Source organism: Microcaecilia unicolor, chromosome 2 (genome assembly GCF_901765095.1).
Source record: "Microcaecilia unicolor chromosome 2, aMicUni1.1, whole genome shotgun sequence".
Taxonomy (NCBI): Eukaryota; Metazoa; Chordata; class Amphibia; order Gymnophiona; family Siphonopidae; genus Microcaecilia; species Microcaecilia unicolor.
The window spans coordinates 287,844,387-287,869,882 of record NC_044032.1 but is presented as its reverse complement, the minus strand read 5'-3'; the positions used below and the strand labels follow the sequence as shown (position 1 = coordinate 287,869,882).

General features: G+C 42.1%; 1 protein-coding gene across 1 annotated transcript in view; it reads left to right on the top strand.

Moving 5' to 3' along the window:
• The window catches only part of CCDC171 (coiled-coil domain containing 171), a 665,674-nt gene that overhangs the window by 84,538 nt on the left and 555,640 nt on the right, over positions 1-25,496 (top strand). Inside the window, 2 exon segments of the mRNA XM_030194229.1 lie at positions 10,491-10,681; positions 23,650-23,796. Coding sequence (XP_030050089.1) covers positions 10,491-10,681; positions 23,650-23,796 — 338 coding nt within the window.

Below are 25,496 nucleotides of genomic sequence, written 5' to 3'. Positions count from 1 at the left end.
ACATACGATAAAGGTTTTGTATATTACCAATCAAAGAAGGATGACATCTAAAAATTAGCAGAAAAAACATCAAAATGAAGTATAACGAAAAAACTCAAAATACAGTGAAATAAATAAATAAAACACACTTACAACCAATTAGTAAATAATATATGATATATATGATGTAACCATATAAGTTAAGTATCATAGATAAACTGACCTTGTGATATATAGATATACGAATATTAAGCTCAAAGAGAATGAAAGCAAGGCTTCTGCTACAATTGTAATCCTATAGATAAAGCAGAAAACGCTCAGTTATTTATGGCAACATGGCAGGCTTAAAGAATATGTTTTGAATATATATGTATAAAAAGGGTGTATATGCATATATCAGAAAATCAATGCATAAAGTTTAGTATCAAACAATACCTGCACACATCCTATCCACAAATACACCAATATTTCAAAAAAGTCTTGAGAAAATTTTTTTATATAATATGGCACAAATGTTGAAAAACACTAATTTATAAAAATTAATGCATAATTTAGTGAGCACACAGGACCTCCGTTATTCTGTGCTCAGAAAGGATATAAATATGATAAAAATAAATAAATAAAAGTCTGTGATGCGAATACCCAAAATAGATGGTGCAGATTTTATCCTGTGCTGTTTAAAACTAAACATCATAATAGATGCAGCACCTGATATTAAAAAATAGAAATACAAAGACAAAGAATCCACTCTTTAGATGTATAGTCGCAGGATAAGTAAACTGTAATGAAGGACTTACCACTGCTGATGCAGGAAAAAAGCTCAGCGTATTCAATTGCACTTCTGTGAAGTCAAAAGGGGCGTGTTCACAGTAAGTCCGTTTTATAAAAGAAAAAGCCCGCCAAAAGGAGCAATCAGCTGTGCAGGCTCAAAGTATAATGAGTAGCACTCAGTATGACATATCTAGTTTGAAAAAAATCATTAAAGACAGTATAATTTTAAAATGTAGAACTGATGCACCAGTACTATGGATAAAGAGAGTGACAAGCAAAATGGATATATCATTTCAAAATGCCAAAAGATAAAAATAAAAATGAAAAAAATAAAAAATAAAATAAATAAATAAACCTAGGGCAGCAGTGGGAATTGAACCAGCCACCTCAGAACTACAAGCCAGATGCATTAACCACTAGGCTATTCCTCCAGTGAGATGAGAGTGGTAAAAAAATCTTTAAAAGATGAAATATACATGTATTAGTATAAAGATCAATGCCAGGGTGATGTATATACAACAGAAGGTTATTGTTGAAAAATAGTATTTTATGTTCTCCCCCCCCCCCCCTACTTTGATCCCTTGCTTGTCTGGGTTAGTCCGAATTCGTTCAATGGACAGTACGAACAGCAGCGGAGACAAGGGACAGCCTTGTCTAGTACCCTGATCTATATTAAAAGAATCAGTGCATCAACCATTTGTCTGTATCTGATCATGGTTACATAGCTCTCACCCTTGTACGAAACGTAGGGCCCAAACCTACACTGTCCATGACTTTCTACAGGAATGCCCAGCACGCCCTATTAAAAAATACTTTTTTTTGCATCATTGCCAAGAGTACAGTGCACTCTTGGTTGCTCCCACATTTCTCCTGATAACCCCTGATTACTCAACATGGACAAGGGCCGGGATGACCTTTGCAAGTTTGTCTGTCTGTCTGAATATTTTAGTAATTTTTATATCCAAAATTAGAAGGGAAATAGGTTGAAAGGACCCACACAGTGAGGGATCTTTCCCCATTTTCTGCAATACTACAATCCCAGCATCCCTCAGAGGAGGGGGAAGAAATTCCCCATCCAGAAAGCTATTGCTGGCCTGTTGCAAGAGGTATGTTCATTTTCTGCTTCAGACCTGATTTCAACAAGGGTACATTGCACATCTTGGCGCACTCGTGCCATCTCACTTTTCAAGTCTCAAAATCATTTTACAACTTTGTGTTTAGTAATGTCATGAATCTCTGTGTCCTGCTGCATATGGTCTTCCTTCTCCAACTCCAGTTACTCCACTGCCATTTTCTTTTTTATCTTCCGAACCCACCAGCGATTTACCCTTCTGACGGTTACCGCTGTTCACCACAAATTGGAACTTTTCAAGCTTTTTGCGAGTGGACATTACTCCCCAAATTCTGCAGTAGTTCTCATCTAATTTTCACCTTTTGCAGATGAGTAGCCACAACAATCTTGCAGCCCTGACGGAGCTGCTTCTTCATGCTGACATCTCAGAGCATGATGTCCTGCTTTGAACCTTTTCTAATTCCGTTATATATTTTTTGAGGTACGGCAACCAGAATTGAATGCCATTTTCAAGATGAGGTTGCACCATGGAGTGATACAGTGGCAATATAATATCCTTGGTCTTATTTACCATCCCTTTCCTAATAATTCTAGCATCCTTTTTGCTTTTTTGGCTGCCACCGCACACTGGGCAGAAGATTTAGCGTATTGTCTACAATGACACCTAGATTTTTTTCTTGGGTGCTGACTCCTAAGGTGTACCCTAACATTAGGTAACTATGATTGGGATTATTCTCAATGTTCATCACTTTGCATTTGTCCAAATTAAATTTCATCTGCCATTTGGATGCCCAGTCTTCCAATTTCCTAAGGTATTACTGCAATTTTTCATAGTTCCCATAGTCCCTATGTGTTTTAACAACTTAGAATAGTTTTGTGTCATCTTCCAACTGTCATGGGATCTCAATGTTGTCTTTGTAAACTCCTTTTGAGCCACTTGATTCCTGTCATCTGAAGTATTTGATCTGGAAAGTTGTATTTTTGTTGGTGGTCACTTCAGCTCGTAGAGTCAGTAAGCTTCAGGCCCTAGTAGCTGATCCAACTTACACTTAGTTTCACCACAGTAGAGTAGTCTTCTGCATGCATCACAAGTTCCTTTCTAAGGTGGTTTTGGAGTTCCATCTTAATCAGTCATTCTATCAGCATTTTCTCCAAAACCATGTGTCCATCCTGGTGAAAGTGTACTTTATAAAGTGAAGGAACAGTCCCTACGTGCGTCAACAAGAGAGAATCCAAGGAGTAAGGTGTAGATTGGCTATTCCAAAAAAACAAGGGAAACACTTGTTCAAAAGGTGGTCTTTATTGACACAACGCAAAACGAGTTGTCTGGGCTAAATTTCATCAGAGAAACTCTCTTAACCAGTGGCTTAGCTAGGACTGAATGGGCCCTGGGTGGAAAACTTAAGATGGACCCCCATAACACCATCTTTCCCAAGGTAATGGGGACTCAGAGGATGGGGATGACCTTTTCAGAGCTCCAATAACAAAACCCTAAAAAAAAAATACTGCACCTAGGTTATACATGTGTCAGTGGCGGCAGCAACAGCTAGAAGAGAGCGGTAAGAAATCCCAGTCACCACATGGGGGTGGGGTGAACGAGAGAGAAATGTCAGTCATGCAGTAGGGGGGAGTAGGAGAAGGGAGAATGTCAGTCACTGTGGGCAGATGGGGGGGGGAGGAGAGGGCAAAAATACTGCACACCAAGGGGGAAGGGGAGAAATGCAGGACACTAAAGGCAAGGAAAGAATATATTTGAATAATACCCCCTCCCCCAACCTGGCTTATAGTTGAGTTAATTCTTTCCCCTCGAAAATGGGGCAGAGGTGTAGCCAGGTTTTGACATCAGGGGGAACAGACTTTTATAAAATAGTCGTTGGTTGGTGTCAGCTAGACAGCAGTTCCTGTGGTGTTCTCAGGTGCAGTGGCTGTGGCGAGCAATGATTAATACAGGTTGTCTCTGTTGTGTCCTGCCTACAAGGAAACAGGAAATTACATCAGGAGACAGGACGCAGAAGAGATCACCATAATAGCCCCAACCCACCTATGAAAAGACGGTGCTACAAATATCACACTGGGCCCTAGAGCAGTGTTTCCCTAGGTGGTCCTGGATTGCCCCCTTGCCATTCAGGTTTTCAGGCTACCCACAATGAATTTGCAAATCAATTTCATGCATGTTTATTGTAGATATCCTGAAAACCTGACTGGCAAGGGGTACTGCAGGTCCAACTGGGAAACACTGCCCTAGGACACCAAACTTACCACACCATAATAGCCGTAATCCACCTATGAAGTGCTATATGTATTATACTGGACTCTACAGCACTCGTATACCTGCTGTTGGGAAACTGGAACAAGCTGCACTGTTATACATTCCTAAACAGGCTCTACATGCTAGCAGAATCCTTCATCTCAATTTCACATGCAGAATATGGTCAGACCCTCGTCTAATACAGAATAAGGAGCCACAAAAAAACAAAACATACAAACAAAATTTGAAATAGAGACTCCCACCACTATGCCCAAGAAAGCCAGACTCAGTGCAATACTGGTAAAAGTGAAACAGAATGCATTTTCTCCTGTACTTTGCAAAATAAAAATAGAAAAAAAGAAAAATGTACATTTTACTAAGCAGGTACATCTCAGTCCTTACAAAGTATTACATTAAAATAATTTTTTTCTTTTCTGCCTTTGTTGTCTGGAAATGTAGTTTTCTAACTGGGCTGGTCCCAGTCTTTTTTTCCCCCCCATGTTCCATGAGTCATTATTCCAAATTCTTTTCCAGGTTGGCCTTTCCACTTCTCTTGTCTTCTTCCTTTCCTTCTCTACATCTGTCTGGCATTGATCTTTCATTTTATGTCCCCACTATCAAATAGCTGTGTACCTCTGTATTTTTCTTCCTGAACAGCTGACTTGCAACATAAGAACTTAAGAGTAGCCATACTGGGTCAGACCAATGGTCCATCTAGCCCAGTATCCTGTTTCCAACAGTGGCCAAGACAGGTCACAAGTACCTGGCAGAAACCCAAATCATGGCAACATTCCATGCTACAAATTACAGGGCAAGCAATTGCTTCCCATGTTTGTCTCAATAGCAGACTATAGAGTTTTCCTGCAGGAACTTGTCCAAACCTTTTTTTAAACCTAGATACGTAAACCACTGTTACCACATCCTCCGGCAAAGAGTTCCAGAGCTGGTGTTATAAAGATGGAATATACTGAATTTAGATGAAAGTAAAATTAAATTAAACTCTCCTTTCATTGGGGCATAAAGAATCACATCTTCACTTCCTCTGTTTTGTAAAAGTTTACCTTGTATATACACAAATGGATTATTCTGTTTGAGGCATGTTTTAGGGACAAGTGGTTTTATAAGTCAAAATAAATATTTTGTTTCATGCAGATTTCTTATGTTTAAACATAACTAAATGGGCTATAAGCACCTAATGCAGTCCATTGGTTTTCTTCTATTTTGTTCCTGTGATAACATGTACTATGCCAAAAGTGAAAACTCTTCTCTTTATCTGGTCAATAATAAAAGGAGCTCATTGTGAACACTATCAACCCTAAAAGGTTGTTTTGTTTTTGTACATGAGGAATTGTGACGTTGAATAAATAAGTGTAGGTTTGTATCCCTAGTTATGCATCCAAAGTTTATATAATCGTTTAACATATTAGTGGAACATAACCACAGAGGCATGGTATGGTCGCATTTTCACTATGGTAATATTAGAGCCCAACTAAGGAACAGGTTATTTTGAGTTAGTCTTCACTTGATCAAACTTGGCTTTCCTTGTGCCATCACCATAGAATTCAGTTATATCATGGGAGCAAGTACATAGACATGTCTGAAACATTTGACAAAGTTGAGATTAGCATATATACCAACTGGGATTTAAAAGTCTGTCTTTTAGTGATACCACTTGTTCAGAAATCATTACCATAAGTATAGACATTCAAATATTATCACATGCACACACCAGAACAGGCATCCATACACACATTGCAAAACAACAACTTCTACAGAGTACATCCAAAACTTTTTATTTTCTCATTTCCAAAATTCTAGACAGCAGATGTACAGATCAGCAGGACTCAAAGCAGTCCAAAACAAGTAAAGTCAGAAACAATAGTTTATAACGAATTGTCAACCGCCCTTAAGATTCATTCACCTTTGGGTTTAAAAAGCAAATCCATGTGCACGTAAGGACTAAAATGAATTAAAACAAAGTTTAATGCAAATGCCCTTAATATGTAATTCTTGGTAGCAAGAATGAAACAATGATGGAATATTCAGTAGTAAGCAGCCTGAGCCAACAGATTTATTTTTCACTGAACACAATTAACATGTATGAACTTGGCGGCTAATAGTGTGCTGAAGTGGACAATATTAGTACATTTAGACTGAGTGGACAGAACTTCTTCATGAAGGACGCCCTCCCCTCATTATTCAATACCTCTCTGTGAAATAGTAGTAATAAAAAAGGCAAGTGCATTTTTATAATATACCACTGCAATCCACAAAACAAGAGGATCAATTTACTTGACCAATTTACTTCAATTCTTTGAAGGAGTAAACAAACATGTGGACAAAGGGGAGCCGGCTGATATTGTGTATCTGGATTTTCAAAAGGCGTTTGACAAGGTACCTTATGAAAGGCTACAGAGGAAATTGGAGGGTCTTGGGATAGAAGGAAATGTCCTATTGTGGATTAAAAACTGGTTGAAGGATAGGAAACAGAGAGTAGGGTTAAATGGGCAGTATTCACAATGGAGGGGAGCCGGTTGATATTGTGTATCTGGATTTTCAAAAGGTGTTTGACAAGGTACCTTATGAAAGGCTACAGAGGAAATTGGAGGGTCTTGGGATAGAAGGAAATGTCCTATTGTGGATTAAAAACTGGTTGAAGGATAGGAAACAGAGAGTAGGGTTAAATGGGCAGTATTCACAATGGAGAAGGGTAGTTAGTGGGGTTCCTCAGGGGCCTGTGCTAGGACTGCTGCTTTTTAAGATATTTATAAATGATTTAGAGATGGGAGTAACTAGCGAGGTAATTAAATTTGCTGATGACACAAAGATTTTCAAGGTCGTTAACTCACGACAAGATTGTGAAAAATTACAGAAGGACCTTACGAGACTAGGAGACTGGGCGGCTAAATGGCAGATGACGTTTAATGTGAGCAAGTGCAAGGTGATGCATTTGGGAAAAAAGAACCTGAATTATAGCTATGTCATGCAAGGTTCCACGTTAGGAGTTACGGACCAAGAAAGGGATCTGGGTGTCGTCGTCGATAATACACTGAAACCTTCAGCTCAGTGTACTGCTGCAGCTAGGAAAGCGAATAGAATGTTGGGTATTATTAGGAAAGGTATGGAAAACAGGTGTGAGGATGTTTTAATGCCGTTGTATCGCTCCATGGTGCAACAGCACCTTGAGTATTGTGTTCAATTCTGGTCGCCGCATCTCAAGAAAGATATAGTAGAATTGGAAAAGGTGCAGCGAAGGGCGACTAAAATGATAGCGGGGATGGGACGACTTCCCTATGAAGAAAGACTAAGGAGGCTAGGGCTTTTCAGCTTGGAGAAGAGACGGCTGAGGGGAGACATGATAGAGGTATATAAAATGATGAGTGGAGAACAGGTGGATGTGAAGCGTCTGTTCACGCTTTCCAAAAATACTAGGACTAGGGGGCATGCAATGAAACTACAGTGTAGTAAATTTGTTTCAACAATTTTTTATTGATGAGGTCACATGGTATACAAGTCCATCTCAGTCAATATAAATCGTATAACAGCGAAGTCTAGCACATATTACTAAACCTGAAATGTCCATCATCAATGTTTTCCAAACTTTTCTCCCCTATCCCTTCCTTCTTGTCTTCTCCTATACAGTGTAGTAAATTTAAAACAAATCGGAGAAAATTTTTCTTCACTCAACGCATAATTAAACTCTGGAATTCATTGCCGGAGAACATGGTGAAGGCGGTTAGCTTGGCAGAATTTAAAAAGGGGTTAGACGGTTTCCTAATGGACAAGTCCATAAACCACTTCTAAATGGACTTGGGAAAAATCCACAATTCCAGGAATAACATGTATAGAATGTTTGTACATTTGGGAAGCTTGCCAGGTGCCCTTGGCCTGGATTGGCCGCTGTCGTGGACAGGATGCTGGGCTCAATGGACACTTGGTCTTTTCCCAGTGTGGCATTACTTATGTAAGTTCTCACATGCCATAATGTTTTGATGTAGGCACAGGAAAAAAAAGATATTAAATGCTCCCATGTTTCAACCTAATTAATGTTTAAAAAATATTATACTTTTAAATAGAAGTCTGATTGTTAAGCACCTGAAAACATGTCTTCATGAATACAGGGAGTCCCTATAACCAGCCCCTCCAAATGACATGATTTAGAGCAAAGCAGTACTCTAATCCATGAAACTAATACTTCCTCTGTATACACATCCGTATGCTGCACAAGCTGGCGTACTTAAAAATATAAGTAAGATAAGAAGATCAAATAAAAATGCTACCAACAATTGAAATCAACAATGTGGATAGAGCAGCTCCTCCTAGATTTGCTTGCTTTGAGGTTAATGGCTGCGCGGAGCAGGAGGAGGAAAGGGAGAGAGACAATACAGGCAAAAGGTAAAAGATGGATACAGCGGTAGCTTGCCTTTCAACGTTTTGAGTTCCACCTCCTTGTTCGCATCATTGCCTCCCCAACTTGGCTGCAACAAAAATGAAGCCGCATTTGGGGCCATAGCCCTATGCGCGTCACTGGTGCCTCTGCCAAACAGTTCCTTCTAGAGAGCTGCACGGGAACGGGGTTTGCGGGAATTCCCGCAGGGATGGAAGCAGGTCTGCGGGGTTCCTGCGGGGACGGAGGCAGTTCCTGCGGGGTTCCCGCGGGGACGGAGGCAGTTCCTGCGGGGTTCCCGCGGGGACAGAGGCAGTTCCTGCGGGGTTCCCGCAGGGACAGAGGCAGTTCCTGTGGGGTTCCCGCGGGGACGGAGGCAGTTCCTGCGGGGTTCCCATGGAAGTGTAAGCTGACCTGCACCAGCCTCTCATCTACTGAGTACCAAGTTCTTTGAGTGCTGTCTCCTCCTCCTCCTCCTCTTCTTCTTCCTTGCTTTAACAGCACAAATGTGAAAAGTCTTCCATTAAGGAGGTGGTAGAGACACAAATGATGACGGAATTCAAAAAGGCATGGGATGAACACAGAGGACCTCTAATTAGAAAATGGAAGTTATAAAAAACCTAACCTTAAATGGCTACATGTGTGTGGATGTGTCAAGTGATGCTTAGATGACGACTCTGGCTGTGATGAACTAGGGCTGATACTGGGCAGACTTGTATGGTCTGTGTCTCATACATGGCAATCTGATTTAGGACAGGCTGGAAAGAGCTTAGACTATTGGGCAGACTGGATGGACCATTCAGGTCTTTATTTGCTGTCACTTCCTATGTTGCAATTAATCCTCTTTGCTCCCGGGCTGATGCCCAGATCTCAGATGACACAGGCACAAGCATTGGATGTCACCTGACCTACTGGTGCGTGCATGTGGTGCCCTCTCAGCCAGTAAATCAAAGACACATCTTACATGTGTACACCAGAGTGTTCCAAGTTTCAGCTTCCATTCCTTCCTTGCCTACAGTGCTGTGGATCAAATCCAGAGAGAGACTGAGGGAGCTGACTGGAATTTTCTTTTATGTACCATTAAATTCTTACGGGGATGGATGGGGATGGGTTAAATTCTTGCGGGGACGGGTTGGGATGGGTTAAATTTTTGCGGGGATGGGTGGGGACGGGTAAGATTCCAGTGGGGATGGGTGGGGACAGGCAAGATTCCAGCAGGGACGGGCAGGGATGGGTAAGATTTCTGTCCCCGTGCAACTCTCTAGTTCCTTCCTCCGCTCCCTCCTCCCAAACAGGAAGTTATATCTTTTGGGGGGGGGGGGAGTGGAGGAGGGGAATTGGCATAGGGCTATGGATCAGGGCACAGGTTCTTTTTGTTGTAGTCAAGTCAATCTGGGGAGGCAGTGGCTTCGGTGACCCAGTCAGTGAGGGGCAGGGAAGGGATGCTCACAGTTTCTCCAGGCTGCTGCAGACTCAAAAAGCGGCAGCCAGGAGGAAAAGTTAATATATTATGAGGCGGCAGGCACCTTTGGTGCATAGGCGCCATGTTTTCTAAAGATTTTGGGGGGGAGCTGTGCCCTCCCTAGCTATGCCACTGAAATGGGGGCAAAACGTAACTTGGCTTATACATGGGTAGGCTTGTATTATAGTATACTCCTCCCCCTGGCTGCTACTCCTCCCCCTGGCTGCTACTCCTCCCCCTGCCTGGGTCGCTGTTTGCTGCTGACGTCACTTTGTTCTACTCCATGAAGCAGACCACCTCCAGCGGAAGCCACAGTCCCAGGCAGCCTCAGAACGTTGGAGGTGAGAATTATTATATAGGATATGGTACTTAAGCTGAGTATTAAAGTTTAAAAAAAAAAGAGCAACAACTTGGTGTTATAACTGAGACACAACCTGTAGAACATTTATGACAAGTTAAATTACTTCCCTAAGTATCTTTAAAAAATATATATAATTGCTTTTGTTAAGTATATAGTTTTTTTTTTGCTTTAAATCCGTTCAAAGCTGACTTTTCATTCTGTTTCAAATAGCACAGAACGAGGATCTGCAGGAAAAGATGAACACGTTGGAAAAAATATTACAAAATTCACAACATAACTGGCAAGAAAGACTCCAACAGCTTGAAACTGACTTGGAAGAAAAGAAAAGTATTATTCAGAGCTGCAATATTGAGAGTGAATTACTTATGGCTGAAAAACATAGACTGGAGACAGTTTTAAAGGTACAAAGTTATCTTAAAAAATAATTATGTTTTGAATGCATACATTAGATAATGAATGTTGAACTCATTTGGTCTTGTAGATTTTACAAATGTTTCACATTTGAGTTAAAAGTAATGTTTCTATTGCCTATAGTTGGTGTTTTTCATAGCCAGCAGGACTATCAGGCACAAAAGTGAGTGATGACATCCAGTGGTGCCAGGCTGGAACAGCTCTTAAATAAGGCCCTGATGCTCAAAAGTAAATGTGGGCACTAGAGGCCATTGGCACCGGACTAGCACCCGCATTTACCTGTACAGAATGTTCAGAGGCCCAGAGCACGGTAACAAATAAACATGCAGACGAACAGCACAAGTAGCATGCTAATATAGTTCAGCTCATGAAAATAAGATCATTTTGTATTCCTCCACAGTGCTCAGGAAAGAGCACCCAAAACAAAACTGCCTTACCGCTGGAAAAAAAAATACCAGATCAGAGCAGGTATTGGGATCATGAGAAATCCTCTCTTCCAACACCCTTTCTTCAAAATCTGCCAGTTTTGATTGCTTTTGAAGGCAGAAGGAAGCCATTGCAAGCCCTTGAGTGCTGGTCTTTAGAAAGAAATATGTGCAAATCACAGCAGACCCAAAAGTGAAAGCACACATTGGCATCTCTTTCCTGGGTTTTAAAAATAAGCATCCAAGCTTTAAAAAAACAAAAATTAAAAACGCTTATATTTAAGCCGCAGAAAACAGATGCCAATGTGTGCTTTGTGTTCTGGTTTTACAGGTGCATGCACACAGGAGCCAAACTTACTGTGGAACTCCTCTGCTCATGCGCCAAGTACAATCCTCCCACCAAACTCTCTAATGCTCAACGCTATGACCGTGCTTATATTTGCATTTCATTAATGTTGAGCATTAGGGAGCTGTTTTTATGTGCTGTTCCAGTGGTATTTTTAAGGTGCTGTTCGGAACAGCGCCGGAGTATTGAGCATCTGAGCCTAAATGTAAATTTCTGAGCATGTGCAGTTCCTCCTGTTCACCATGACCCCTCAGTTAATTCCAAAGCTCAAGGAGGTGCAACTCTTGGGGAGATGAAAGGGATTGTGTGCCTGATCAATCAGTCTTCTGGCTATCAAAAATACTTATTACAGGTAAGAAACATTTGGCTTTCTTCTTGACAAGCAGGACAGAGTCAAGTAAACAAGTGGATGACTCAAGCTTGGGACTCCTTAGTATTCTTGGAAATTTTATTATGTCCATGAATGGCCCATTCATAGATAACAATGCAAGGGTTGCTAAAATTAGATATAGGGTGGACAGCACAGCATGACTAATTGCACAGTCCTGATTGAGGATTGGTCTAAGAAATAGTGAGAAGTGAAAGTAAGTAAATGAAGACCATATATCTGCTTTGCATATAGGGGGATATCAAACATATAAATGGCGAGTGACCGAACTCACTCGCAAATGCGCAGTAAAGACCCTCTCTGTCCTGCCCCCGCGTCAATACGTGATGACGGGGGCGGGACAGAGAGGGTCTCTACTGCACAAGGGGAGGGACGAAACCGCCGTCGCTACCGCTTCCCCCCCCCCCCCCCAGGTCGCCGCCGCCACCCACCCTCCCCCCGGGCCGGGCTCTTGCTCCGCTATAGAAACAGCATCAACGCAGCACACAGCTCAGCTGAGCTGCCGTCGGCCTTCCTTCCCTGCCTGTGTCCCACAGGCAGAGAAGGACGGCAGCTCATCTGAGCTGTGTGCTGTGTTCCCACGCTGTTTCAATAGCGAAGCGAGGGCCCGGCCCGGGTGGAGGGGTGCCGGTGACTCTGGGGGGGGGGGGCGTAGCGGTGACCTCGGTGGGGGCAGCGGCGAGCTCGGTGGTGGGGGGGCCTTGCAGCGGTGAGGAGAAAGGGGCCTTTCAAACCCCCCCCCCCCGTCCTATACGAGCCCGTATTTACGGGCTCAATGGCTAGTTCTATATATGGCGTCTAAAAAATCGGCACTGAAATCAGAGCCAACTAAGTGCATTTTATAATCAGCACCTAATTTAGCCGCTGATTATAGAATACACTTAGTTGATATTTCAGCGCCTAAATCTACACTCATCCGTTACACCAATGAAAATGTGGCGTAAATCCCAGTGTATAGATTTAGGCGCACTGGGCCATATTCTATGACTAGGTGTGTAAATTTTGGAATGCCCATAAACACCCTTTTTGCCTGTGTGTGTTAGAAGTTTGGTGCACATCGTTAGAGAATACACTTGGCGACTTGTGTGCCTAAATGCTAATCAGTGTCAATTAGTATTCATTAGTGCTTAAATGCTGTTATCAGCACTCATTAGCTTGTTAAGTTACGTGCATTTTTATAGAATTGTGTGGATCTCTAGGTGATGTATAGAATCCAGGGGATAATGTCTATCTAAGCAGACTTCAAGAGAACTACAATAGCTGTAGTGGCTCTAATTTGATGGTGATGAACTTTACTAGCTAGAAGAGTACCAGTCTGTCTCTCTGTAACAGAAATGACTACAAGAATGCCAGTCAATTAGCTGAGGTCTGTTGAGCAGCTTGTAATACCAAGTAATTTTTCTCCTTGGACCACAACAAACTGTAGACTTCCTATATAATAAATCTCACCTCCAACAGGATGTGCTTGGGACCGTGCCTGCCGGAAGTGGTTTGCTAGCCAGGCAAGCACTGACCTCAGTGACAGACAATTTGGCAAAGCAAAACAATCTGAGTGCTGGCCATTAGGACAGAGGGTTGATAGGAGAGTTTTAAAAGACTGAAGGAACCGAAAGTGTTAAAGGGGGGGAGGGGGTGAGTTCTGAAGGACTGAAAGACATGAACATTTGGGAAAGGAATCTGAATGCTGGCCATTAGGACACAGGGTAGATAGGAGAGTTTTAAAAGACTGAAGGAAACGAAAGTGTTCGGGGGGGGGGGGGGGGGGGGGAAGTTCTGAATGAATGAAAGAAATGAAAATTTACGAGAGGAACACAATCTGAATGCCGGGCATTTGTACACAGGGTACATAGGACACTTTTTTTTAAAAATGAAGGACGTCAAAGTCTTACATCTTGGGGGAGGGGTGAGGACGAACGGTGGGGTATCCGGATACTGGGCGTTAGGGCCACGGGGGTACATAGACTTTTGAAAGCCTTAAGGAACCCAAAGTGTGGGAAGGAGGAGGAAAAGGAGGGGAGGGAACGGGGTGAGGGGCATTAGGAACAGGGGAGGGGGCCCTGTCACACACTCGCATTCTCACACATACACTGTCACACAGACAGTCTCACTCTGTCACACACCCGCACATTCACTCTGGCTCTCTCTCTCAAAACATACACACTCCCAGGAAAACCTTGCTAGCGCCCGTTTCATTCGTTCCAGAAACGGGCCTTTTTTTTACTAGTTTCTGATAAGAATAAATTCAATGTAGATAGTAAGCAACTGAAATACTACCCAGAAAACCCTCTTACTGTCTACTAAATATAAATATCACTAAATATAGTAAATAGTGCTCAGAATGAGTGCATTTCACTGATTAGTATCATCTCCTCTATGCTGCACTATGCCCACCATCAACACAGTAGAGTCCCCCTCCCTACCACTGTGTCTTAAAAAGTCTCTAGTTGAACTATATAGATGAAACTCCATCAAATTTTCAAGATATCAGACTTATCTGTAGGTATGGTTTCCAATGGTGTGTAGGGGAGTGGGAGGGAAGGGAGAGAGGTGCTGGATAGGTGGGGGTGGGGAATAGAGAGAGGTGCTAGATATGTGTGTGGGGGGGGGGGGCAGGCAGACATGGGAAGATAGTGCTGGCCATGCAAGGGGGCTGGAGCGAAGAGAGAGAGGTACTAGATATGCAGGGGAGGGCTGGAGGAAGGGGGAGAAATATGGACCAGCAAGGGGGACTGGAATGAAGGGAGAGTTAAAATTTAATGCCAAGAAGTGCAGAGTGATGCACTTGGGGTGCAGAAATACAAAGAGATGTATGGATAGGAGGTGAGAGATTGGTAAGCTCTGCTCAGGAGAGGGACCTTGAGGTGATGATGTCTGAAGATCTCAAGGTGACAAGACAGTGCGACAAGGTGGTAGCTGTGGCCAGAAGGATGTTAGGCTGCATAGAGAGGGGTATAACCAGCAAAAGAACGGAGGTGTTGATGCCCCTGTACAAGTCATTGGTGAGGCCCCACTTGGAGTATTGTGTTCAGTTTTGGAGGCCTTATTTTGCTAAGGATGTAAAAAGACTTGAAGTGGTTCAGAGAAAAGCAACGAAAATGGTAGGGGGTTTAGGCAGCAAGACGTAAATGGAGAGACTTGCTGACCTAAACATGTATACCCTGGAGGAAAGGAGAAACGGGTGATATGATGCAGATGTTCAAATATTTGAAAGGTATTAATTTTGCAAACAGACCTTTTGCAGAGACGGGAAGGTGGTAGAGATAGAGGATATAAATTGAAAATGAAAGGGGGCAGACTCAGGAATAATGTCAGAAAGTATTTTTTCACTGAGAGGGTAGTAGATACCTGGAATCCCTCCCGCGGGAGGTGGTGGAGATGAAAACGGTAAATGAATTCAAAAATGCACAGGACAAACACAAAGGAATCCTGTTTAGAAGGATCGGACCCAAAGACGCTTATTGGAGACAGGTAGAAAAACGATGCTCTTCTGACTTCTATGGTCTATGCCCTTGATGGAGGCTGAGTAGATTTGGATGGGCCAGAGTGGAGCTTTTCGGGTGCTTTGACAACTTCAGAAATTTTAGAACAAGGCCAGTGCTGGGCAGACTTCTATGGTCTATGCCCTAAAAAAAAAAGGCAAGGATATATCAAGAACAGGTATACATATGATGCAGCGTTCAGTGTGAGGATCTTCCCCTGAGACCAGAGCGACGTGACCGGAGCTGCGAGGAATAGCCCTGCTGGTGCACTAGCGCTGCATCATTGCAATGTTCAGCGCAAGGATCTCCCCCTGAGACCAGAGCAAGCATGACCAGAGCCACAAGGAAGAGCCCAACGAACACACAGAGAAAAAAAACCTCACATTCGCTTGCAGATATGCCGCCTCCCACCATCGGGAGTAGAGGAAGCCGCTGCCCAACCCCAGGAGACAGTACCACAGTAATTCCCCCAAGCCCACAAATACTGAAACAGCCAGAAGCAATGAAAGGACAAACACACACAGCCGATGACCTTCCTCACCCTACATCAGAAAACCACACAAAGGACAACTCCGGGCTCAAGGTAACGACAACTCAGACAATTAAGATGCCAGCATCCTCACCCCACTGATACCGCTACTGGCAAAAGACTCATAGGGAAAATCCTAAATAAAGGGGAAAGTGAGATGGGACTTGATATACTGCCTTTCTGTGGTATTTTGCAACTACATTCAAAGCGGTTTACATATATACAGGTACTTATTTTGTACCTGGGCAATGTAGGGTTTAGTGGACTTGCCCACAGTCAAAGGGGCTGCAGTGTGAATCAACCCAGTTCCCCAGGATCAAAGTCCACTGCACTAACCACTAGGCTACTCCACTCCATAAATAAAGAATTAACAACCTCCAGATAAAGTCAAGGAAACCGTGGACCTCATCAGTCTCTCTCTCTGTCTGTCTCTCTCTCTCTCTTGCTCTCACGTTAAAAAAGACCCCAGACTTCACATCAACCTCCACCACATCCTAAAGTGGCCAAAACACCACAGTCACCTTGACCCAAGGCAAAAACAACATACCGATACTATGCAACCTGCGTCACCCAGTGGGAAGAGCCGACCTCTTCACAAGAAGAACCCATCAACAGGACGGGGCACTCTGAAAGACAGAAACTACTCAATAGACACCCAAACACAACAAAAGAGCAGAAAGGAATAAAAAAAAAAACAGAGAGACCTAAGTGAATGTCAACTAACGAAAATAACCACAGTCACGCTACCAGAAGACAACTACCTACCCAAACAGTGGGTTACATCAACACCAGATCAGTGGTAAACAAACAGAAATAATAAAAGACTGGATAACCGATTGAAGACCTTGGCCTTGGTCTTCCTAAACAAAACATGGATCCTGACAAAGAAGACTCCATTATTCTGGACCTATGTGTGCCAGGCTACAAAATCATATACTAGACCAGAAACGGGAAAGAGGTGGAGGAATAGCACTGATCTACAGAGCCTTCCTAACAGTAGAAGCCATAACGGAATCTGTCACACTGCAATTGAAATCAAGAACCAAATGCTACTGAATCAACTATGCTGCATTCTGTTCTACAGACCACTAGGTAATTGGAAAATGATGCAAATAATCTTCATGGATTTCATATCAAACATATGTGTAGCCAGCCCCAGCACCATACTAATAGACATTAATTTTCACTTAAATGACCAGAAAACAGTACTAAAGAATGCAACAAGTTCCTCAAACTATGGGACTTCCAGGGACCACGTCAAAGGCCATGCCATAGACCTGCTAGCCTACAGATTCACACAGGAAAATGACTTCAAAATACACAATCCGATATGAACAGAAAACCCATGGTCTGACCACTTCAAACTAAACTTGACCCTTCATTGGAAATAAACTCAAGATTCCGGCATCACAAACCCTGGACACCATACAAAACACGAGGCAATATCGATGCAACCAAATTCTGGACAATCTTATACAAAGATTAGTGGTCACCAGGGACTAACACGGAAAAAATTCCTAGTGTCAAAATGGGATGAAAAAAGCACTAACATACTGGATGCTATAGCTCAAATGAAAACAAAAACTGGTCAGAGGCACAAAGCAGCCCCATGGTATATTGAAGAAACTGAAAATGGCAAAACCCATTGCAGAAGGCTAGAATGAACATGGATGAAAACAAAGCAAAACTGCATGGAGAGATGCTTGAAACAAGTACAAAACCCAGATGAGACGGGCCAAAAAGAAACACTATAAGAACGTGTGGGCTCGACTTTAACGACATGAAGAATCTATATAAAATTATAAACAACCTAAAAACACTAAACATCTGACAACGGCAAACAAGGATTCCCCCATCAGTAATGAACTTGCCAGATTCTTCAAAGAGAACATCCTCAAACTAAGGAACAGCATAATAAAGATGACACAAACTTTGAAGCCCTCCTTGACAAACTCGACCACCCACCAGAAGAAGCACCAACAGACAAGACATGGACCATCTTCACACACTCTGTGTGGCCCCCCCCTTTTTTTAGACCATCTTCACACAACCCACAACTGAGACAATAACATTAACGTTAAGAAATTCTCATCCACTTCTGCATGCTGGACACATGTCCCAAACACATACTAAAGTCGCTCCTGACAGATTCCATAGAACAATCGCATCCCATCTGAACTACATGTTTTCGGAAGACCGATTCCCAAAGAAAAAGGCAACATATTGTTCACACCAATACCTAAAGACGCCAAGACAATCATCAATGATACCTCGAACTGTAGGCTGGTGGTGTCCATACCTCTAATGACCACAATAATGTAAGGCAGAGTAGCCAACCAGCCTAAGCGGACTATATCAACAAATTCTCCATACTCCATGAATCACATGCGGGCTTCAGATCCCATCACAGCACCAAACAGTACTAATCACACTACTGGCCAACTTCAAAAAGGAAATCATCTATGGAAAAAGCATTCTCCTACTGCAATTCGACATGTCAAGTGCATTCGATATGGTTGACCATCAATTCCTCTAAAGAATGCTTGATAAAATTGGCATGGGAAGAAGAGTGCTCAAATGGCTGCTAGGATTTCTAACTACCAGATCCTATCAAGTGAAAATGAATTCCTCTCTCTCTCTCCTCCATGGCAAGCTGAGTGTGGTGTCCCCCAGGACTCGCCGCTCTCACCAATATTGTTCAACTTTAATTATGGTCCCCCTGGTACAAACACTAGCCAAACAACGCTTTAACCCCTTATATATGCCGATGACGTATCGATCTACATACCCTTTAACAAACACCCACATGAAATCACAAACAGGATTATAGGCAGCATAAAAATAATGGAATCCTGGGCATCCACGTTCAAGCTCAAACTAAACAAAGACAAAATACAATGCCTGATAATCACATCACCCCACTATACTGACAACTTCCCAAACATCTCCGCCATGGGAACATCCCTCCCAATATCTGACAATCTAAAATTCCTAGGAGTCATCATAGGCTGAAGTTTGACCTTTGACAAACAAATCTCAAAAGTATGAAGAAAATATTTTCAAACCATATGGAAACTGAAACACATTAAAAACTACTTTCAAGAGATGTATTCTGCTCACTAGTTCAATCCATTGTCCTCGCCCATGCTGACTATTGCAATGGGATCTATGCCAGATGTAAGGAACAATCACTAAAGAGACTGCAAACAGCACAAAACACAGCAGCAAGACTTATTTATGGAAAAAACCAATTCAATAGCACCAGGCCACTACTCCAAACCTTCATTGGCTACCGGTCAAAGCACAGGTATCCTTCAAGATATGCTGTATCACCTACAGAGTAGCACTGGAATACTAACAAACCTAATAAATCTACCTACAAGCAGCACAATCAAAGGCACAGACAACCTATCTCAATCTTCACTATCTGAAATGTCAAGACTTGGTATACAAATCTTCATACTCAACCAACTTCACATACATCTGCCCCAAGACTTGGAACACATTTACCAAAAAACCTCATATGTATATATAACTTCTTAAGATTCCGAAAACACCTGAAAGCCCGCTTCTTTAGGAAATTCTTCTCTGACGATCCCACGTATTCAATCCAATCACTTACTGCCACACTCCGACTCCAGAGCGCTAGCAGAATACGAATCAAGGACAAATCTTACATTTAACAGCTATTGCAACTAGGTCAGATGTAACTTATTACAGCTATTGTAACATGTCTATCTGAAGTAACTTGTAAGCCAATAAATAAAATACTTCATATCATATGTAAAGAGTTTATATTGTTGGGCAGACTGGATGGTGTGAAGATGAGGCTTCTGCTCCCACTCTGCAGCAGGCCTCACTGGCCTGTGGCCTCTGAACAGGACTCCAAACAGTCTCTTCCCTGCATCCTGAGCAATCCAACCTCAAGCTCCTGGGCCCCTTTCTCACTCAGGGTGAGCTGGTTCTCAGTATGCAAATTGTATGCAGATTAGCATGTTATCCTTTCACGCTCAGGGTGACCTGGTTCTCCAGAGGCAAAATTAAACAGGTCTTACAACAGCATATTCAGGCAATTCTTTATTCCAGCCCCTGGGCACAGGTTCTTCTAGCTTAATACTTTATACATTTACATATCTTCTCACTGAGCCTCCCCACACAGATTCCTGGGCCTCAGCATTAACCTCAATACTTTGGGGACTTCTAACCCCAGGCTTTGCCGCCTGCTTCTCAGTACTGGGACAGACAGCCCTACTTCTTCTTCTTTGGACACCCAGTCCTTCCTTCCTTGGACACCCAGTCCTTTCTTTCTTTAGACTCACAGTCCTTTCGTTGAACACACAGTTCCTCTAAGTACTGAGGCTACACAGTCCAACACTAATGCTTTAGGGACTTCTTACCCCAGCCTGTTTTTCTTCCTTGAGCACACAGTCCACCACAAGGTCCATAGGGTTTAGCAGTTCTTTCCAGGGGGGATTCTCTTTCCCCAGCTACAGCTCTCTTCTTTTTCTTTCACCATTCAGTTGGGGTATAAAGTGGGTTAATTAGTACACAGGACCCAGCCCATAACCTCCTACACCTGTGGACCTCCCAGGGCTCTCCCCCGCGTCCTAGCGACCTCCACTATTCTCCTATGCCCTCTAGTGGCCTACCCGGACATCCTGGACATTTTTAGGGAACAGTGCCATCTAGTGGCCCTGCCCCGGCTAGGACAGCCTCTTATTTATCACAATGGACCGTACAGATCTTTATCTGCCGCCATCTACTATATTACTATGTCCTCGCCATCGCAAGGCCCAATTCACCAATGATTGTTGTTTTTGCTGAGTCTGGATGCTAGGGTTTCCCCATTTGTGAGAATATATAGGCCTGCTTGTCCTCTGAGAAAGCGAAAATACTACCTGTGTTACAAAAGGTATTTATAGTTCTTAATCTCCATTAAAATGTTACAAAATTGTTACAGTCCTAATATGATATTTAAGAACAAAGGGGTGGGGGAATTGCTCGGAAGCATGTGCTGTATTTCTAAGCCTTTAAGAGCCTGTGCTCCGACCATGTGGTCTCACACAAAGGCTGTGCACATTTAACTTTAAAAAGAATTTATTTCTACTGCAGGTACTGTAAGAAATGTTATATATATTAATTCTATTCTCCACCAATTACCTTATATGGTAATAAGATAATTAACTATTGTGCATTAACCTGCAGTGCAAGTTTTAAAGAGACATGTATTCAGGACATAAAGACCATACATTTAACTTCAAAAGGGTTTATTTAAAATACAAATCATGTAAATAATATTGCAAGCGAGAGGTAGTTCTTATAGAGAATCTGTGCTTTAAAGCAAGGCAACAGGTTTAAATATGAATTATAGTTATAAGTTAACTTACAAGCATGATAAGCATGAGGAAGGCACATGGTTGCAGGAGGAGGGAGAGTCTCTGTAGCAGGGCAGGGAGACGATCAGGCTGCAGCAGGGTAGAAGAGATCTGTCTCTGTGTGGAACAGCTTCTGCCTTTTATACATGCAAGTTGCAGGAGGACCATGATCACATGAATCTCAGCACTTACTTCCTGGTTGCACTGGATAATTTGCAAGGCATTATGGTTAATGTAGTCTGTTCACATGATCACATTATAAGTCTTTCCTTCTGCACATGTCCTGGCGTCTTCCTGTCTGATAGCTGATGGGAGGGGGCAGGTATACATCTGATGACAAGCAAATGGTTTTGTTTATGGTTCCCTCTGAAGCCTTTGTCTTCAATGGCTTCTCCAGCCTTTCTGTCTCCTTGTGTCTTTGATCTTCGGAGGTGTCTTGGTGATCCACCCAGTCAGCTTTTGTTACCAGTCCTTGTTAGGTCTTTTAGGTGGGAGGGCAGAGGAAGTTTTATATCTCTGTGAAGCCAGTACCTTTTGTCTTTAAGTGTTTGTAATTGACTAGTCTTGCTATTAGAAGTTCCCCAGGGAAAGGGAGGGCGGAGATGAAATTCAGGCTAGCTGGTCTCAATGAGTGTTTAAAGCTGTTTTATACTTGTATCTGATTCAGCAAAACATCATGCTACATATTTCAGTAATTCTGACAAACTGATACCATAACACCTGTAGCAGGTATTCTCCGAAGACAGCAGGCCTTATATTCTCACAGTCCTTCTCACCTCCCCTTGGAGTTATTGCCTTTCTTATTTTTACATTTTCGCTGCAGTACATAACTGAGGAGATTGCGCTCTTGCAGCGGGCGGGAAGGCACTTGCACATGTGTGGTGAAGCATGTGTCGTGCTCCACAAAGCTCTACTTATGCTAGTCATAAGTCCCGGACCGGGTAACGCAGGTCGGTATCACCCACTTGTGAGAATATTAGGCCTGCTGTCTTCGCTTTACTTTTTATTCTTTAATTTATTTAGGTCAGCATTTTGATTAAAATTTTTAATCATGATTGATTGCACGATTAAAGGCATGTTATTTTTTTTCCCCAGTGCAGATCCTTGTGACTCTTGGAAATTGAGAGTTAAGTGACTTGCTCAAAGTCACAAGGAGCTGCAGTGGAAAAAAAATATAAAAAATAATATACCTTTATTCACATGATTAATTGCAATTAAAGTTTTAATTGAAATGCAGCCCTAATTAAAATTTGTTTGTACAGTATATGTTAATGCATAAGATGTAATGTTCTTACATATAGCTAATTTTTTAAATATGAAAACTGATTGCATTGCATTTTAAATTATAAATGTAATATTTAGCAGACTTTTGATTTTGCATATATGCAATATTTAATATATTCAGTTTAACCAACAATTTAATTTAAGATGCCTCCTCCTCCTCCCCCACCAAATTAGTCTGGTAATTCGAGGGTTGACTGAAATGATATCATTGTACATTATTACAATCAACTGTGAACACTAGGGATGATCTTATAAACCACTTTTGTACATAACAAGACAATTTATACACATAAATGGGCTCTTATAAAATTCGGTCACAAAATTGTCCATAGTTGACTGAAGTACAATTATTGGACATTGTATTAATTGGAGGAGTTTCTGGACCATTGACAAAAAGTATACGTTCCTCTAATACTTTTGTTAAGGATGGTTTATCCTGAGGTCCTTTTCTCCTCCTTAATGTATTAACTCTGGTTAACAGTAATATTCTTGTATGGTTCAAGAAGCAAAGTTTTCAATTTGAAGTTATTATTATTATTTGTTACATCTGTATCCCACATTTTCCCACCTATTTGCAGGCTCAATGTGGCTTACATAGTAACCGTGATGGCGATCGCCAGTTCCGGTATAGCAGATACAGAGTGACAATGTAGAAGGTTCGTGTAGGATAAACACATCAGGAAATGAGGAAGGGTTGAGTTGTGATCAATTCGAGCACAACTGAATATACAGTGGCACTTAGCTTTGTTTGGTGGGCCACCAGAATATTGAACCTACTTTAGTATGTTTGTACCTTTCTTAAATCTGCTATTTAGCTAATAGGTGGAGGAAGAGGAGTGATTATGAATTGGAATAATCGGACAAATATATTGGTGGCTATGTTCATCTTGGATTCTCAAAAAATTACTCTTAGTATATGATGCTAATTCTAAGAAACATAGAAATAAAAGAATTTGGGTGAATTTGTTAGCCAGAGGTTAAAATATAACTTCTGTTGCAATTTAACCAAAACGGAGATATTTATGAAGGTCAAAAACATTTGATTACTCAACTGTAATAGATGATTTTAAACCCATTACTCCTTATTACTTTACTACTGGGCTTAAAATAGGAAACTATTGGTTAATTTTAGGACCATGATAAAAAACTGCAGGAGGTGCATAGGAAATTTCAGGAACTGGAAGCAGTGCGCAATACTCAGATGGATACTTTGGGTCTTCAGGCAAATGAACTTGAATACAGCCGTGAGCGAGAGGACAGATTAAAACAAGAACTTGAGGTAAGTAACTTTCACCATTGTTCTTTAATTTTAGTTAAAATATGACAGGATTCAAGGTGAGACCACACTTTTTTTTTTCCAGAAAGCAAAGGCTTCTAGTTTTTTCAGCTTCTGTTTAAAGAACCAGTACTGTTTTCCAAAATTTTCCCTTTGTACTCTAACTATGGGATATGTTTCTACGCCCACAGTATGAGTAGTTTTCAGTGCTCCAACCTAATAATTATTCAAAGAAAATTAGGTATACAAGCTTTCTAGACCATGAATATCCTTTCTTCAGAAGTTTTCTGTAGGAGTGATAGAGCTGTTAGACCAGCATATTGATGGGCTCCTGTTAATGGAAAACAGGGTGGAGACTCTGGCATGATGGAACAATTCTTCTAGAAGTTACCATGCACTTTTGTGGCATCTGTAGCCAGGTTTAATATTTATATGAGACTACTAATTACACAACAATCCGCCTAGGCATATCCCGCAATGAATTACAGAGCTTAATTATTTGTTGAATGAAAAAATATTTCCTCCTATTTGTTTTACAAGTATTTCCATGTAGCTTCATTGAGTGTTGCCTAGTCTTTGTACATTTTGAAGGAGTAAAAAACATTGATTCACTTTTATCCATTTTACACCACTCAGGATTTTATAGGCCTCTATCATATCACCCCTCAGCTGTTTTTTTTTTCCTCAGCGGTGTGCGTAGTTGGGGGGGAGGGCGGGCGCAGGGGGAGCAGTCACTTCACCAAACAGATTTTCAGAATAAAAGGCACCTATGCGCCATAGCTTAGACTTCCCCAGCCCCTCAAGGAACTGCAAACTTACCTTTCCTACCCTCTCCTGTCCTTCACTCACTGGTTCGCTTCCCTGCCTGCCTGATGCCTTGGCTGAGAACAAAATGAAGTCAAGTGTGGGGATCTTCATGGAAGAGACAGAGTGTGTTCTGGCTGAATGGGGATAGGGCATGAGACAACGTTGCATGATGAACATGGAAAAAAGAGAGAGAGAGAGAGAGGAGGAGTGGGGGAGAGACAGGCAAAACTGGATAGAGGAGAGGAGAAAGAAAGACAGGGCAAAGCTGGATGCTGGAGATGAGAGACAGAAGGGTGATGTGATGGAGAAGGGAGAGATGGTGAGGGGGTGAAAGAGACATTAGCGTGATGTTGGTTGGGGGCATGAGAGACAGAAGAGATCCTGGATGGCTGAGAATGGGGGTAGTCCTGCATGGCAGATGGAGAAGGGAGGGGAGTACTGCTTGGTAGATGGAAATCCTGTATGGTGGATGGAGAGGGAGAGAGGAAATAAACTAAAAGGCAGCAAATCTGAAACCTGGTGGCCATGAGGCAACCTATTAAAAACATTGATAGTCAAATCATTTTATGGTTACCAGTATTCGATGAAGGGGGTGGGTCTCTGAAGGGGCTGAGTGAGGGTGGAAATGGTGTTAAAAAGATGGTGAAAGAGAAGTAATAGGACATGAGGTATAGGGTAAGAGAAGGAATTATGCCCTGGAGACAAGGAAGGAAAGAGATACAGGGATGGAGAGCTGAGGCTGGTGAGAGAATGAGAGGAAGTGGAGGGTAGATGAAGGCTAAGAGGGTGTGAGTGAGTAAGGAAGTGGGGTGAAAGATAGGAGACTGAGGAAGGAGAGATACAGAGCAGCAATGGGAGTGCTGGAGAGGGAATGAGGGAGATGAGAAAAGCCAGTT